Here is a 16983-nt window from a genome sequence, read left to right as displayed (position 1 = left end):
TGCTTCATGTTGTTCTGCAGCGTTTAATTTGGCTACAATGCTGTCCCCAACCCTCTCTTTTCAAATTTCTCACCAACCTCTGAAGCCCCGAAGTCTCCATGGAACAAATCTGTTGCCTCTACTAGCTAAGAATAATTTTTGCTCCAGTTTCTATTCTTTATGCAGTCATTTTCCATCATACTCAATCTTTGTTCCACAACTTCATTTATCTCTGGAGAGCTAACAGTTTGGAGTTCACAGAAGAAAATTGACTCAAGTGTAACGATTGCCCTTTAAAAATAAAATCAATTTTTTCAGACAGGAACTTTTACAGCTGTAGTGAGCACAGATGTCTAGTAGGAGTCCAGCTTCATTAAAGAAAGAATAAGATATTATGTAGTCTCCAAAGATAGGCCTTGCAAGAAAATCTCAAAGTGAAAACCATTCAGATAGATAGGAGAAAAACTAGAAATTGCAAAACTTATTTACCATCGATGCTTGAGCATGTTCTCCAACACCATCTGTTACACTACAGGAACGTAGCCTCGCAAGAGATTCACCCTGAGAAGTATAACAAAATATTAATTTTATGAAGACCAATTGTTTTTTTCATGAACAACATTGCTGCAGTGGTAACTAATCTACACCTTTTCTTATGCTGTAGTATTGTATTTGATTGCATTATGTCTCAAATACTGCAGCCACAAGGACAGGTCAGAGACAATGTTCTTTTGATCTATACATATCTAAATTCCCATCCAGCAATGAACAAAAACTGCAAGCTTTCACTTCTTTTTACTCTACTTCTGTTCAGTATGCAAGCACTATTGAAGATCCATCAAAAATCTTCCTCTAATGAGTGAAATTAGATTTGAACGATTTATTAATGTTACCTTTAGATGAACACTGATGTAAACACTGGTGGCACAAAACTAGCTCTAGTTACGGATGCACACTTTTGAGAGTGGTAATACCATACAATCCAATTAATTCTCTTAGAATTAAAAAAAACAAATTATTAACTGATGTGTGGCAACATAAACAACTTCACCTTTCAAAAGCTAAATCAAAATCTAAAGTTCAACAACATTTAAAAAAAAAAATTGTTTTATGAGATTTTCTTTAATAGGTACTTTGAGCATTCATCTGAAGAACACATGCCTGTAAAAGGTATCAAATAGTTTCCAAAGCAAAGCTTCCAAGAAATCCTCAAAGTGAAAACTATGATGATTAGAACACAAACTAAAAATTATTAGAATTCTCTTGATGCTTGAGCATTCTCTGCAATTGGTACAGGCATAGGGTATTCTAAAGTGATTCACAATTTTCAAAATCTCAATTTTTCCTTAGGCAGTACATGCTACTTGGTAGGTGTATTGGTTGAGAAGGTGCATCCTTTCACCAGTCAGTGCAGGAATGCTGACAGTTAGGACTCTGTTTGAAGAACTACTATTTGGCCACAGCACTTGAGGATGGCTGAGATTCTGTCCCAACTCAAGGAAAATAAATAATTTGATGGGAAAAAGAGTAGCAGCAGAACGCAAGGAACAGCAATTTTCACTGAACTGGTCTTTGATCAGTGTTAAAAGCCCGAGTTGGATAGAACAGGAGAGTTTTACATGGGTTGAGCTGTCCCATTTCAGCTGAGCAGGATAATGGCACAATCGCAGGCAGAAAAACCTGGAGTATGAGCATGTAGACTTTAATGGGGCTTCCACACCTGATTTACTTCAGCATTCACAGACTGCCAATGAATGGATGCTGGCATCAAGAAGAACAAAAGCTAGCTTGTCTGCTGACATTACCATTATGTTTTACACATGTACGTTTTGGTGAAATGTTGGAGAATGTCTAAAAGTCATGGTATTGTACTCAGCAGGAAGGACTCAGTTATTTTTCAATAATTTAAACTTGATCAAGTCAGTGAAGAACCATTTTATGCTTTATTGGGATTAATTGTAAAACACTTCTTTCGATAAAGAATATACAAACTACCCTCTCAAAATTCACTGCTTTATGGTGGTTTGTTTGATTCAAGTTTAAATAAACTTGGCTGAACAGATGGGAAACTGCTTTAAAGGTAAAATACTTTTCCTCAAAAGACACCCAGTCATGTGTCAAAAAGCTTACTTCTGTAACTTAAATAATATATTATTTTTATGTCGACCATAAGATATAGGTGCAGAATTAGGCCATTCGGCCCACTGAGTCATCTCTGCCATTTGATCATGGCTGATTCAATCAGGATGGCATGGTGGTTAGCACTTTGCCTCACAGTGCCAGGTAAATGGGCTCAATTCCAGCTTTGGGTGGCTGTGTGGAGTTTGCATGTTCTCCCCATGTCTGTGTGGGTTCCCACTGGCTGCTTCGATTTCCTCCCACAGTATAAAGGTTTGCAGGTTAGGTAGACTAGCCATGCTAACTTGCCCCACAGTGTCCAGGGATATGCAGGATAGGTGGATTAGCCTTCGCTAATGCAGAGTTATGGCAATAGGATAGAATGGTCTTTGGAGGATGGGCTAAATGGTCTCTAACTGCACTGTAGAGATTCTATGATTCTGTGATATATTTCTCAATCCTATTATCCTGCTTTCTCCCCATTACCCTTGATTCCCTTACGAATCACACACCTAGCTACCTCTGTCTTAATGACTTGTCCTCCAATGGACTCCAACGATTAAACATCCTCTGAAGAAATTCCTTCTCCTCTCAGGGAACACAAGTCATCAGTATAGACTTGGGAACATTATTTTCAGTATGTTGTTTCAGATATTGGAGAGTCGCACATAGTTCTTTTAGCTGAAGGATATTGACAGGTTTTGGAAATGTACAAATTTATCAGGTGGGATATTTGGGATGGTCTTAAATCACTAGGAGGTGACACTACATACTGCAAGTAGATGCTCAAATTTGCTCTATTTGTACCACATTGTCCCTCTTTGCTTACCAAGATAATCTGTTATAAAAGGGGTATGATTATGACATTTTAAAGCACAAAACAGGAGATGATACATCGTGAAACCAGTAAGATGACCATCACTTTTGAAGAAGTAAATTAGGAACTGAGCATAAAAGCATAGACTATTTGTCATTTGGTACACAGAACACCAAAGACAAAAAGGGGAACTTCAGTCAATAAAACACAACAAAAACAAGGTGCGCAGTCAATCAGAAATGGAAGTTGGTGTCCAAGAGTAGAATGACTTAAAACCACAGGTTTTATTGATTTTTTTTGTACTTATGGTAAATATAATAAATTCTGGAATACCCCTGTCAAAACATACTTGTACCTGAATGGCCGCTGTAACTATTCAGGCCCAGAATGGCTTGCTCAACTCTGTCTATGATTGTAATTGACTTCTATCTTACAATTCAAGTTAAACCTCACAAATCAGCAGAAAATTGAAGGAGAAGAAAGTTGGCAAAAAAAGCAATGTGCCAGGTTTTTATTCACAGACCATCAGAGAGGAGCTGCAGTGACTTTTTGCTCCGCCCTTTAGCTGAAAGCAATTTTGTATACAAATTTGTTAAATGTGAGCTGATAACAGCAACATAAGAGAGACAGAGCATCAGAGATCCAAGTGAGTTAGGCAAACAACAAGGAATTTAATTAGTTCAGAACTTAAGTATCACAAATTAAAATGATGGGATCGACTTTCAGAAATTAAGAATGTGAACTTGAGGTTGGAGCAGAGAGAGAGAGAGAGAGAGAGAGAGAGACAGACAGACAGACAGATAGTAAGGTAGGAAAAGTAAGGAAAAGCATCTTTAAATTGCACACTGCTAAAACCTCCCTGAAAAATTAAAAAATATGAAGGACTGAGAATCGACTCATTAACATTGTCATTTTGTTACAATGGTACTTATATATAAAATTAATTGAGAAAAATGCCTGCAATGAACTTAAAAGCAACTTCACAGTAATCATTAAACAGGGTGATCAGAAAGCATCTTCAAATTCCTGCCAAAATGTTATTTATGCAAAACTAATGGTGGAGTTGTACAACTGGGACAATAACATTCGTATGAACAAATTTAATCATTCATCTGCTTCTTGTTTGAAGTTGTTGCATGGCAATGTGAAGACAAGCACCCTCAGCCACGTGGTTATTTTAGAAGAAAATTCAAGTCCAATACAGTATTTGGCACATTATACCTCAGCCTCTGCTCACCTCCCATATACATATTCTATCAAAAACAGCATGCGGAAATCAATGTTCTAACTTATTTTATTAAGTCCGATGCAGGGGAGTTTTCAAACCCCTGATTGCTGTTTGTATTAAGATCACGAATGACCAACAATAAATTTGGGATATGTTTGAGCCATCTACATACATCCTTAGATTCAATATGCTAATTTTAAAATTACCACAATAAATAAAAATTATGGTGGTATACTGAAATCTTTTGTTCTGCTTCCAATGACTCTCAGTGTAATACTGACCTACAACCCATCCTACTTCATATCTTAGGGAACATTTTTTTCTCTCTAGAAAGTGGTGATGTTAATAGGAGACAGAAATGTCAACAAGAAAAAGTTGAGTCATAACAGTTGTATGCCTGCATGTTGAGGTAAGTAATGTATTGGCAGTGTGTTCAAGAATGCAAGACTCTTGTGGCTCACAAAACATTTGTGAACAACACATGTTCCACCTGCAATGCATTGCTACGGCTGTTTCTGACATGATTCCAAACCAACATCACTTAGTCCACTTTTAAGTTACATGAAAATAATTGCATGAGGCAACAGTCCTTGTGTGGAGCATGGTATAGGAAATCATGAGACAGAAAGCCCGATTTTCTGTTCGTTAAAAGACTGTGGGATATTATAATAAAAACGATGTGGTCCAACAAAAGCAAAATCACAACAAAATAAAATTTAAGCAATAATCTTCAACATTATTGTTGAAGCAGTCATACTCACAGTAGGTGGACCAATTTGTTCCCCATTTGACTCTGCAGCGACTTGCAATCTTCTATTGAGCTCATCTGAAAGATCTGGCGGACTGCTGTCAGTTGCACTTGGTGGAGTGGTAGAAGGTGGCAAAGATTGGAAGATTTGATCATTATCAAGAATCAATTCTTCAGAGATGGGTTCCCATGGCTGCACATTAAAACAAATCAATAACATTTTCTAACAAGAAAGAGTTTACATTTTCCAAACAGCTTCCTTTGAAAACCTAACATATCCGAACTCAGAGATTTCAAACAATACCCCACTGCATTGATACAAAGTACATATCTGTGCACTGGTAGCATTTCTCATCAAACAATGGCGTCTGTACAAGATACTTTAAGCCAATATGTACTCAGTCGTTAATGTGACAGAGTGCCATTCTGATTTGAGTATCTATGTTTTCAAAGCTGGGATGAGAATGTCTGAGGGAGCTTTGATTCCCAAATCCATTCAGCTCCTGAGTTGATCAAAGTGCAACTTTTGGCAGCTCATCGGCAATAGCATAAGGGCATCTTTCTTGCAATGTCTCAAACGTTGTGCCAATTAGTCATCATTACTTAAACCAGACACTATTTTTAATGTGCAATATATATTTACAATAAAAAATTAGCTCCTGAGACATGAGCATTACTGATAAGGTCTGGATCTGTTGCTCATCCCTCACTGCCTTAGACATGGTGAAGCTGAGCCACCGTCACCTTCTTGACTGCTGCATTACTGTTGGCAGAGACACATCTACAAATAGTGTTAGGAAGAGAGTCCAAGACCTTTAAAACTGTCATGAGATCAGGAGCCGAGTGGCCCTGGCAGAATCCTAACTGAGCTTTAGTGAGCAGGTTAATGCTAAAGCAACCTCTCTTTCACTTTCCTAACAATCAAGAGGAGTCTAATGGGACTGCAATTGGACTTGATCTACTTTTTGTGGACCATAGCTGATAGACACAGCAATTTTCCACATTGCCCGTTTTGCACAGATATCAGTTTTATAGTTACTTTGAAACAACCTGATTAGGGGTGCAGCTAGTCTGGGAGAATGTCATCAATTTTATTGCTGGAAGGTTGTTAGGGGCTTTGCAGTATCCATGGCTGTATGACAATGAATCATGATTTTAATAGGATAAACTGACAAACTTTCACTTAAGCATTTTGCAAACAGCTTGATTACTGTTTAGATTGACTTACATTTTATCATGTCAGAAAGAAAAAGAAAGCATATGTAAGGTCTAGGAGGATGGGAACTGATGAAACCCTTAAAGTATATAAGGAAAGTAGGAAAGAACTTAAATAAGGAATTAGAAGGACTAAAGAGGGTCATGAAAAGTCATTAGTAAACAGGATTAAGGAGAATCATAAAAAAAGCAAGAGGGTAGCCAGGGAAAGGAAAGGACAATGGAGGGAAGCTATGTGTGATGTCAGAAGAGGTAGGTGAGATCCTAAATGAATACTTTGTGTCAGTATTCACCAAAGAGAAGGAATTGATGGAGAATGATCTCAGAGAAGGGAGTGTCAGGTTTCTAAGCCAAGTTGCTATTAAAAGGGAAGAAAGTATTAAAGTAGATAAGTCCCAGGGTACTGATGGAATCTATCCCAGAAGAGTGAGCGAGGCAAGAGAACAAATTGCTGGAGCACTGACAGACATCTCAGTATGCTCTTTAGCCACAGGTGAAGTCTCAGAGGACTGGAGAATAGCCAATGTTGTCCCATTGTTTAAAAAGGGGAGCAGGGATAATCCTGGAAAAGCCTCTGAGTCTCATGTTGGTGGAAGGGAAATCATTGAAAAAGATTCTCAGGGACAGGATCTACAGGGAATTTAAAAGCAAATGGACTTATTTGTGATAGATACCATGGTTCTGTGCAGGGGAAATCATGCCTCACTAAATTGATCAAGTTTTTTGAGGAGGTGATGTGGGAGAAAATCCGCTTCCCTGTCCACCCACAGCATGGTCACAAAGAGCACAAGGAACCATGTCTGCCTCAGCCACAACAGAAACTACCGAGAGTGCATCAGCCTTGACCACATAGGCTAAGACACAAGGCAGCAATCAAGAAATGACTCAAGCCACTTCCAGACAGGGGAATACACTTCCTGAGATGGCCTGACAGTAGACTTCCGAGTTGCCGAAGCCAAGGACAGCCTCACTCCTCGCACATACTGAAACTTCACAAAGGATGCTCAGACTGAAAGGTACCAAGGTACCTTATTTGCAGACTAACCACAATGGAAACCCATTGATGCCAGGATGAGAAACATTAGCACCTACTCTCCCAGAGAATCGGAATCTCTGAACTCAATCACGGACTGATTGCTGCTACCGGATGGCTGATTGTCTTCCCATTGATTGTATTTTTTCGCTCTTGATTGTACTGTAATTCACACAGATTGCTGTACCCTTGTAAAACCACCTTTGCCCACTGCTTAAGAAAGAGAACCCTTGATCTACCTGTACTGGCTGTCAGTTCTGTGTCTCCTCGTCAATTTCTCTTCCAGTGATATCGCTCATAATAAACAGCTTGTCAATTTCACACGATCTGCGCTTGTGTGGTCTTTGTCTGATTGGGCTCAATTCTCCCGACAGCTTGGCATCAGTCAACAGGCCCTTTTCGCCCAAAGGGGTAAGCGAACCTGACGTTTTAAATTGTGCCCAAATTGGACCTGGTGACTAGCTTTGCCCAGTGGGTCATACCTACAAAGGGCTGGATGTCTGGGGGAAGTAGCCACGTTTCTAATCTAAGGCAGCAGCATTTCGGTACTGAGCTAGTTTACTCTGCTCAAGAAGCAGGCTGGTGAGCTCCCAAATTGTACCCATCTCGGCAGATGCATCATCCAACTTGAGCTGGAGAGCAGCCGTGTGCCTGATCCAGCCAGGGGAAAAGACGGACCGGCATGTGCTCCCAGCGAGACAGGAGGAGAGATATTAAGTTCTCGCTTACTAAAGCCACAGATTGTGGGAATTGGACAGGGGCCCTGCTGTTTTGTTTACTTGTAATGTTTTTGTCCTGCATTTGCCTCATCTGTTCATCCTGTTCGTTTCTGTGCTTGTCAGTGCTGCAGTCTGTTCTCTATTCCCAGCTCGAACCAGAGGTCAATGAGGTTGCAGGACCCCAAACCCTCGAGAGAAGGACCACCTCAGGGACAAGTCTAACTTGTCCTGATGAGACAGCGGTCCGCGGACACAGACTCTCTCAGCGAAGTAATAAGCACCATGGTAACCACTCACGCTCGGAGAGTAAGGTAGGGAATACCCTGTTAATACAAGTCACCAGCCAATATTGTTAGGGAGCGTGGCCTGAGTTTAGAGAAGTTTAGGGAAGTGGCCAGCCCCATCCCCCCCCCGAATTAAAATCAGAGTCCTGAAAACTGAAAAAAAAAGAACTCCCCTCACAGCCTCCCTTCCCTCAGTATCCCACACTTAACTTGGTGCTGAGGAACTTGATCCTGGTGTTACAGGGCAGCAGAGACAGACAAAGAGAGAGAGAGAGAGAGAGAGGAGAGAGGAGAGAGGAGAGAGATGGTCCAGCAGCCTGTCACAATTGCTGCTGGTACTCAACCTGGACCTAGTGAACACATGCAGTTATCCACTGAATCTTGGAGAAACGTTGACTCTGTGTTTGAGCTTGCAGGCACACTTGCTTGCTGGTGATTGAGTGTCTGTTTCAATCACTGCAGCCCAAGATCCAGAGATAACTTGATTTAATTTGCATTTGGTGATCTATGATGGTTTTTCTTTTAAGGAACAATCGGTGCTTATGAAATGAAAGTTCTGCATAAGTTTTATTAATAAGGTTTCAACGCTCCCACTCTTCTTACACACAGAATTAACAAAAGTAGATCAAAGCAATCGTACTATAACTAAATTGGCATCAAACGGTTCACCACTTCTCTATCAGAGTTTTTGGAAGCATGTTTATTTTAAAAATAATACAATAAAATTCAATGATATGGTATTATACAGTGTAAGCAACATTTCAGCATCCTGGACTGTGGTGTAGAATGATTCTGCACGGGAATAAACGTAACCTTTATATGGCTTAATTAAAACCTGACGATGGGCTTTTGCCCGAAATGTCGATTTTCCTGCTCCTCGGATGCTGCCTGACCTGCTGTGCTTTTCCAGCACCACTCTGATCTAAACTCTGGTTTCCAGCATCTGCAGTCCTCACTTTTGCTTACTATCTGACCTGGTCAACTTCAACATAGGACCCGTCAGCGTCCTCGATATTGCAGTAATTTCTGCTTCATGCCCAGTGGCCCTCCAGGGTCGGCAGACATTGTGCAAGTTGAATACCAGCACCACTACTCCCCTCAGGGTCTCACGCTGGAAATCTCAGACACACTCCTCCATGCTGTTTCCTGCAGCCCTGGAACCTCCGAGCCTGCCATCTCTAGCTGTGTCTGGTCGAGCTCACACGCGCTTAAGAGTCCCCACAGTTAAACCGGGCTTAAAGTCCAACAGTTAAAATCTTGGTCCGAGTCCCAGAGTTAAAAAGGGGTTAGAGTCCTCTAGTGTCGAGATTTGAGGCTCCGGAGTAAAAGAAAGGTTAGAATTTGGTATTTCTTAAAACTGCTGCCTTTGTCCCTCATGCCTTCCCTTAGAAGTACTTTCAGACAACATGGCGTCACTGGGAAAAGGGGGAGAAAGTGGAGCCAGTCTGCTCAGGTCCCGACATTGACTGCCGGGGTAAACTTTGCCCCGGTTTTGTGCTGTGAACTTGACTCTGCGAGTCCTCATTCTGGGGAAGAGGTTTGCTGTGACGGCTCTCTTTTTGTAAGTGTAACCCCTCCACTTGGCACCTCTTGGTCAGGTCACCATCCCCTTAGTTGAGATTGCCCGATTCAGCCAGGGTGAGTTCTGCGTCCGCTGCGCTCCCACATCAGTCCAGGCCACTTTCACCACACATAGCCCAGCCACTGTCCCCTCTTATGAGCCAACCTTCCAGCCTCACTGTGGACACTGCACTCAAATCATGCAGGCCAAGTGCTGTCTGTCCCACCACACAGTGATGCTCAAGCAGGGAACCGTCCTGCCATCTATACGGCAGTACCCACTGTCGCCAGCAGCAACAGACGGGATCAAGCTAGTTATTGACTCCCTCCTACAAGGCATCCTGGTTCCCATGCAGTACCCCCATCCTACCTATCCCGAAACCCAGGAGGCCAGGAAACTGATGATTTGTCCAAGAGTTAAGGGCTGTCAATGCCATTGTTGCTCCCTGCTCCCTATCCTCACTAACATCCTCACTGGGATAAGAGATTCTTTTTCGGAATGGCAGCCGGTGACAAGCGGTGTCCCACAGGGTTCAGTGGTGGGGCCACAGCTGTTCACGTTATATATTAATGATCTGGATGAAGGGACTGGAGGCATTTTAGCGAAGTTTGCCGATGATACGAAGTTAGGTGGACAGGCAGATAGTACTGAGGAAGTGGGGAGGCTGCAGAAGCATCTAGACAGTTTGGGAGAGTGGTCCAGGAAATGGCTGATGAAGTTCAATGTGAGCAAATGAGAGGTCTTGCACTTTGGAAAAAAGAATACAAGCATGGACTACTTTCTAAACGGTGGGAAAATTCATAAAGCCAAAGTACAAAGGGATCTGGGAGTGCTAGTCAAGGATTCTTTAAAGGTAAACATGCAGGTTGAATCAGTGATTAAAAAAGTGAATGCAATGTTGTCAATTATCTCAAGAGGGTTGGAATATAAAAGCAGCAATGTGCTACTGAGACTTTATAAAGCTCTGGTTAGGCCCCATTTGGAGTACTGTGTCCAGTTTTGGTCCCCACACCTCAGGAGAGACATATTGGCACTGGAGCGTGTCCAGCAGAGATTCACACGGATGATCCCTGGAATGGTAGGCCTAACATACGAGGAACGGCTGAAGATTCTGGGATTGTACTCATTGGAGTTTAGAAGATTAAGGGGAGATCTAATAGAAACTTACAAGATTATACATGGCTTGGAAAGGGTGGATGCTAGGAAATTGTTTCCGTTAGGGGCGGAGACTAGGACCCATGGACACAGCTTTAGAATTAGAGGGGGTCAATTCAGAACAGAAATGCAGACACATTTCTTCAGCCCGAGAGTGGTGGGAATTCATTGCCGCGGAGTCCAGTGGAGGCCAGGACACTAAATGTCTTCAAGCCAAAGATTGATAAATTCTTGATGTCACAAGGAATTAAGGGCTACGGGGAGAATGCGGGTAAGTGGAGTTGAAATGCCCATCAGCCATGATTAAATGGCGGAGTGAACTCGATGGGCCGAATGGCCTTACTTCCACTCCTATGTCTTATGCTTCTCTGTAATCGACCTCTGTTCAGCACTTTTCTCCATCAAATTGTCCCGAGAGCCAGTACCTGTTCGTTTTTATGTACTGCAGCCGCCAATACACGTGGACCTGGCTTCCCCAGGGTACACAGAGAGCCCCACAGTATATGCCGCTACAGTATACTGCACACTTTCCACCCCTCACCTACCATGCCACAGCACCATCCTCTAATACGCTTTGTTACTGGCTTCTACCTCTATTCATTTGTGTATGCAGGACACTGTTGCCTTGCTCCGCTGTCTGGCATAAGATGGACACAGGGTCTTGGTTGGAAAAATGCAACTCTGCCAGCACAAAGTTCAGTACTTGGGGTACGACCTCTCGCATGGCCTCAGAGCATTTTCTAAGGAGCGGGTGGCAGCCATTACCCAGTTCCCTCTGCCTGCCACCAGGACTCAGCTGCAAGATTTCCTGGGAATGATTAACTATTGCAGGCACTGGATTCCTGACCACCGTGCCATCGATGCGCTCCTACTTGAGGCACCCTCACCTAAGCAGCAGCAAAGGAATACTGGACACCTGAGGTGGAACACGCCTTCACTGACTTAAAACAACATCTAGTCTCCGCACCTGCTCTGGGGGTCCGGAACTACATGCAGCCATTTTATCCATATGTGACTGAGACAGAAGGGTTTACATCCAGCATTTTGACTCAGCTTCATGGGGACTGATTGGTTTTCACTCTGTCCAGTTGTCACCATTTGTATGGGAAACACCGGCATGTTTGAGGGCTCTGGCTCTGGAAATAGCCAACTCCATTGTGCTGGATTAACCTGCACTGTACTGGTCCCCCATTCGGTCTCCCTGCTGCTCAATTCAGCAGCAACACAACATTTTACCGTCGCCTGGAGAATTGGTTATGAGGTAACATTACTATCCAAGGCCAACCTTTCCCTTTGGTGTGTCCCTGCTTTGAATCCCACTACCCTCCTTCCCCTCACCCAGAAATCCTCTGCAGACGACAATGCAGACCTTAGACAGCAGGTTATTACCCCTATGCGCTGACCTCTCTGAGAGGCCACTCGATAACCCTGACCTTATACTTTGTTTACAGATGGGTCCTCCTTTGGACCCATGGACCAATGTACACTGGCAGGCTGTGCTATCTACACCCCTATCAGCTGCTCGAGTGGACGGGACATTCACACAAGCTGTGGAACTACTCGCCCTCACCCAAACCTGCGTCATTGCACAGGGCAGCACAGCCAACATTTATACAGACTCCAGATATGCTTTTGGAATGATCTGGAAAGAGAGAGGGCTCATCACTTCAGTAGGGAAACCACTGCAATACACCGCGCTGATTGCCTCCAGGAGGTTGGCAATCCCACATGCTATCGTTGTAACTGCACTGCCATACCGTGGCCAGTGACCCTGTCACCCACGGAAATACATCTGCTGACACAGCAGCTGGGGAAGTTGTGTTGCACTCCACCACGTACGCCCTGCAGGCTACCAAAATGGCGAAAGCCCCAGAATCCTCTGACCCCACGGCAGCAGTGCGAGCTGTTCACGATGCTGCTCCATGAGAGGAGAAGGAAAGCTAGGCCTGTCTTGGAGCTAAACAGTCACCTTCCTTATGGCTGCTTGTCCACCCCAATGGCCACAGTATCTGTCCACGAGCCTACCTGCAAGCATTAGTCCTAGCAGCCCATGCCATCGGCCACACAGGCAAGAGAAGGATGATACACGCGGTCAAGCAATCTTGGTATGCACCGGGATTCACTGCCGGTGCCCAAGCCCTGCTAACATGGTGCTTTGACTACAAACAATGCAGGGAAGCCTGTGGCTAGGCATGACCACTGACCTGTCCCCGAGGAGTCCTTCACCCACTTACAGATCGACTTTGCCCACATGCTCCAAAACCAGGGTTCAAATACATCCTCGACATTATTGACATGTTTTCAAAATGAGTGGAAGCATTCTCCACTAAGAAGGATGATGCATGAACTGCGGTCTAACGTCTCCTACGAGATGTCATTCCCAGATTCGGGGTCCTGGGGAACATCAAGATGGACAGGGGGATCCACTGTATGGCAAAACTGACTACTGCATTGGTGAAGCGCTGGGAATGCCGTAGAGGCACCAGATTCCCCACCAGCCCCAGTTATCCAGAATGGTGGAACGGATGAATGGCACACTCAAAACTACCCCCACCAAAATCACTCAAGACACGGGCCTGACCTGGCCAGATGCCTTGCCATTGGTTCTCTGCACCATACATGGTCAGGTGAACCACACCACCGGGCTCACCCCTTTTGAGGGGCTTATGGGTGACACATGTCCACAGCTATCAGGCCCCCAAAACTGTCAATCATTGACACAGCACTGCTCCTGACACAGGGGGCTCTGCTGGATTTGGTCCAGGTTCTCAGCAAAATAATTTAAATCAGGATTTGGTAAAAGCGGCATTGCCCACACCCCAATTAGAGCCAATTCATCCTTTCCAACCTGGGCACCATGTTATGACAAAATCACTGGAAAGGCCCATTCCTGGTTCTCTTGACAACCCGGACAGCTGTCAAGCTGGAAGGAAGACCAGAGGGGACACATGCAACCCGCTGCAAGAGAGCTCCGCCCCCACAAGATGACAATCCGGAAGAACAACAAAAACATCTTCAACAGCGAGGAAGGATCCAGCTACTCGCCACAGCCATTGTCATCATCTCCCTCACACTGACCATTACACCAGGGATCACTGGGGAAAGGGCACATGTGGTGAGGCACCTACCTGGTTGGGAGTTGCGGATCAACACATGGACTATGTCTGTTCCCAGAGAGTCAAACAGACCCCCCTGCTGAGTCTGCCCTTGTGTCCCCGCCCATGGAGGCATTTCCCTGAGATCTGATCAGACATGGCTGAATGGTGGCTGGAACGGGACAGGTCCCCTGAGGTCATCACACCAGCATACCACTGTAAATGACCAGCTACAAGGGTAATGCCCCAGCCTGCTGGATGTCTATGGGGGGCCAGTTAGATAAAGTTAAACGTTGGTTCTACCCGACATAAACCTCCCCCACGAACCCCTGGCCCTGCTCCTTATGGACACCTACTGGACAGGGGCCACCCATGGGGTCTATCTGCTTCAGAAGCATCCAGCCATCCGGATGGGAGACTGGCTGGAGCTAGAGCACCAGCTATCCCTCCGATTCCGAACCCCCACCATCTAATCCCCCCTGGCTCCGGCTGCATTGCTCCCTTTTCAACACTCCCTTAAAACAAAACAAAAAGGGGAATTATGGGAGAAAATGCTTTTCCCTGTCCACCCACCGTATGGCCACAAAGAGCACAAAGATCCATGTCTGCCTAAGCCTCAAGAAAAATAACCAGAGTGCCTCAGCATTGACAAAACAGGCTAACTAAGACACAAGGCAGCCAACAGGAGATGATTCAAGTGACTTCCAGACCGGGGAATACACTTCCTGAGACAGCCTGACAATAGACTTCCTAACCCTCAGTAAGCAAAATTGCTTCTGAAGCCCAAAGGACAGCCTCACTCCTCGTGGAGGGCTACAACTAGTGGTATTCCACAGAGATCAGTGTTGGAACCTCTGATCTACATAAATTATTTGGAGGAAAATGTAGTTGGCTTAATTACTAAGTTTGCAGATGACAAAAAGACTAGTGGAGTTGCAGATAGTGAGGAGGATTGTCAGTGGCAAAACAGGATATAGATCAGTTGGATGCATGGGCAGAAAAATGGCAGACTGAGTTTAACCCAGACAAATGTGAGGTGATGCATTTTGGAAGGTCAAGTACAAGTGGAAATTATACAGGGAATGGCACAACCTTTAGAGTATTGATATGCAGACGGATCTGGGAGTACAGGTTCACAGATCACTGAAGGTGGTAGCGCAGGTAGATAAGGTAGTAAAAAAGGCTTAACGTATGCTTCCCTTTATTAGAAGGGGCATTAAGCATAAGGATAGACAAGTTATGCTACAGCTTTATAGAACTTTACTAAGGCCACACTTGGAATGGTGCATATAGTTCTGATTAACACACTACCAGAAGGATGTGGATGCTTTGGAGAGAATAGAGAAAAGGTTTACCAGGATGTTGCCTGGTATGGGGGATTTTAGCTATGAAGAATGGTTGGATAGGCTGAGTTGTTTTCACTACAATGCAGGAGGTTGAGGGGCGCCCTGTTAGAAGATTATAAGATTGTGAATGGCAACGGATAGAGTGGAAAGTATGAGGTTTTTTCCCCAGGGTGGAGGGGTCAATTACTAGGGGACACAGATGCAAGGTGGGGTGGGGAGGGGCATTGTTTAAATCAGATGTGAGGGGCAAGTTTTTTGCAAAGGATGCTGAGTGCCTGGAACATGCAGCCAGAGATGGCGGTAAAAGCAGACACAATAGCAGCATTCAAGTAGCACCTGTACAAATACATGAATAGGAAGGGAATAGAGGGATACAGATCCTGTAAGTGAAGACTGTTTTAGTATGGAAGGGCAATATGTGGCAACACAGTCTTGGAGGGCCGAAGGGCCTGTTCCTTTGCTGTATTGTTCTTCTTTGTACTACCAGAAACCGAAGTGGTCTTTAGGTCCTGACTTACAACTACTCAGTTAGTTAGAATTTAATTTGACCTCTGGCAAGAATTTATGTTGTAAATAATTTATTATGGGACAATTTATAAATAATCATCCTCTATTTTGCATTTCAGTCTATCAGATTTGTAAATCTCTTCTACATAATGTACTCTTTATTCCCAATACCTTATCCCATTTTATTCAAGTCACGTTTTCTGCATTTACACCAACGTCTCATGTCTGAATAGATTACTTGCATATGCCTTCAGTACTATTAAACTTCAAGGCACCATGTGTATGCTCTCTCTTCCATTGTGACTACTGTTATGCACCCTCAGATATGTGGTAATAATCTGTATTGGAAAATATACTTGATTTTAAACATGCATCGATCCTTTCCAAAATTGTGCCAAATACCCACTTTTTCTTCCTTTCACTACTCCTCACCTGAGCAAAGATCAGAGAAAGTGCAACAAATTTGACAGCTGTTTTACAGTGCTGACACAGATACGTTGGATCACAAGTACCCCTTTCTCGTATTAGGCTCTATGATTGAGTGAGAGCTGGATCAGTTAGAAATGGGCATGCACTTGAGTACACTTGATTGTGAAGTACTTTTTCCATGGATTTTTCCTGTAATTATATAACTTTTGCATGTAGCAGTTGGGAATTGGGTGGGCAATAAATGAGGTATCATAAACTTGCACATTGCTAAATTACCTGATATGACACTAAACTTACAGATTTTGAAAATAAATCCCAAAACATTGGTGCAAAGGCCTGGGTTGCTTCACACTGAAGGCCTGGACCTTCATCTATTTTTTTTTTGTCTGCCTAACTGTTGTTCTCTCTCTGGTTTCCATCTCCAGCTATCATTTACTCCTCCCTGCTCCCCCCACTCTACTTTCAGTATCCGAGCTACCATCAGTTCTGAAGGAGAATCACCGGACCCTAAACTGCAGCCAGATGGCCAGGAGGAATAATGGTTATCAGACTGGTTAAAAACTATAATCAAACGTGCTGGGACTTTGGTCAAACTGGTTTAAAGTCTGACCTTGGCTAAAACTGCAGCGAGAACATGTTGTGACTTATCCTGAAAGCTAAGACTTGAAATTTGCTTTGTTGATCAAATAGGCAAGGTTTCATAGCAGTCTGCCAGATAGTGTGGCACTTTATTATCTTATATGGAACAT

The 16983-nt window shown here is 43.7% G+C and overlaps 1 protein-coding gene across 21 annotated transcripts in view; it reads right to left on the bottom strand.

Annotated features, from left to right (window-relative positions):
- Positions 1–16983, bottom strand: part of nedd4l (NEDD4 like E3 ubiquitin protein ligase) — a 485500-nt gene that overhangs the window by 75164 nt on the left and 393353 nt on the right. For all 21 annotated transcript variants that reach the window (XM_043677840.1, XM_043678365.1, XM_043677695.1 and 18 more), the window contains 2 exons: positions 4904–5083; positions 469–540 (listed from right to left, as the gene is read on the bottom strand). In XM_043677840.1, the coding sequence (XP_043533775.1) occupies positions 469–540; positions 4904–5083 (252 nt within the window). The remainder of the gene's footprint in view (positions 1–468; positions 541–4903; positions 5084–16983) is intronic.

Source organism: Chiloscyllium plagiosum, chromosome 1 (assembly GCF_004010195.1).
Source record: "Chiloscyllium plagiosum isolate BGI_BamShark_2017 chromosome 1, ASM401019v2, whole genome shotgun sequence".
NCBI lineage: Eukaryota > Metazoa > Chordata > Chondrichthyes > Orectolobiformes > Hemiscylliidae > Chiloscyllium > Chiloscyllium plagiosum.
Note: the sequence above shows the minus strand (reverse complement) of the source record. Positions and strands in the feature narration are given on the sequence as shown.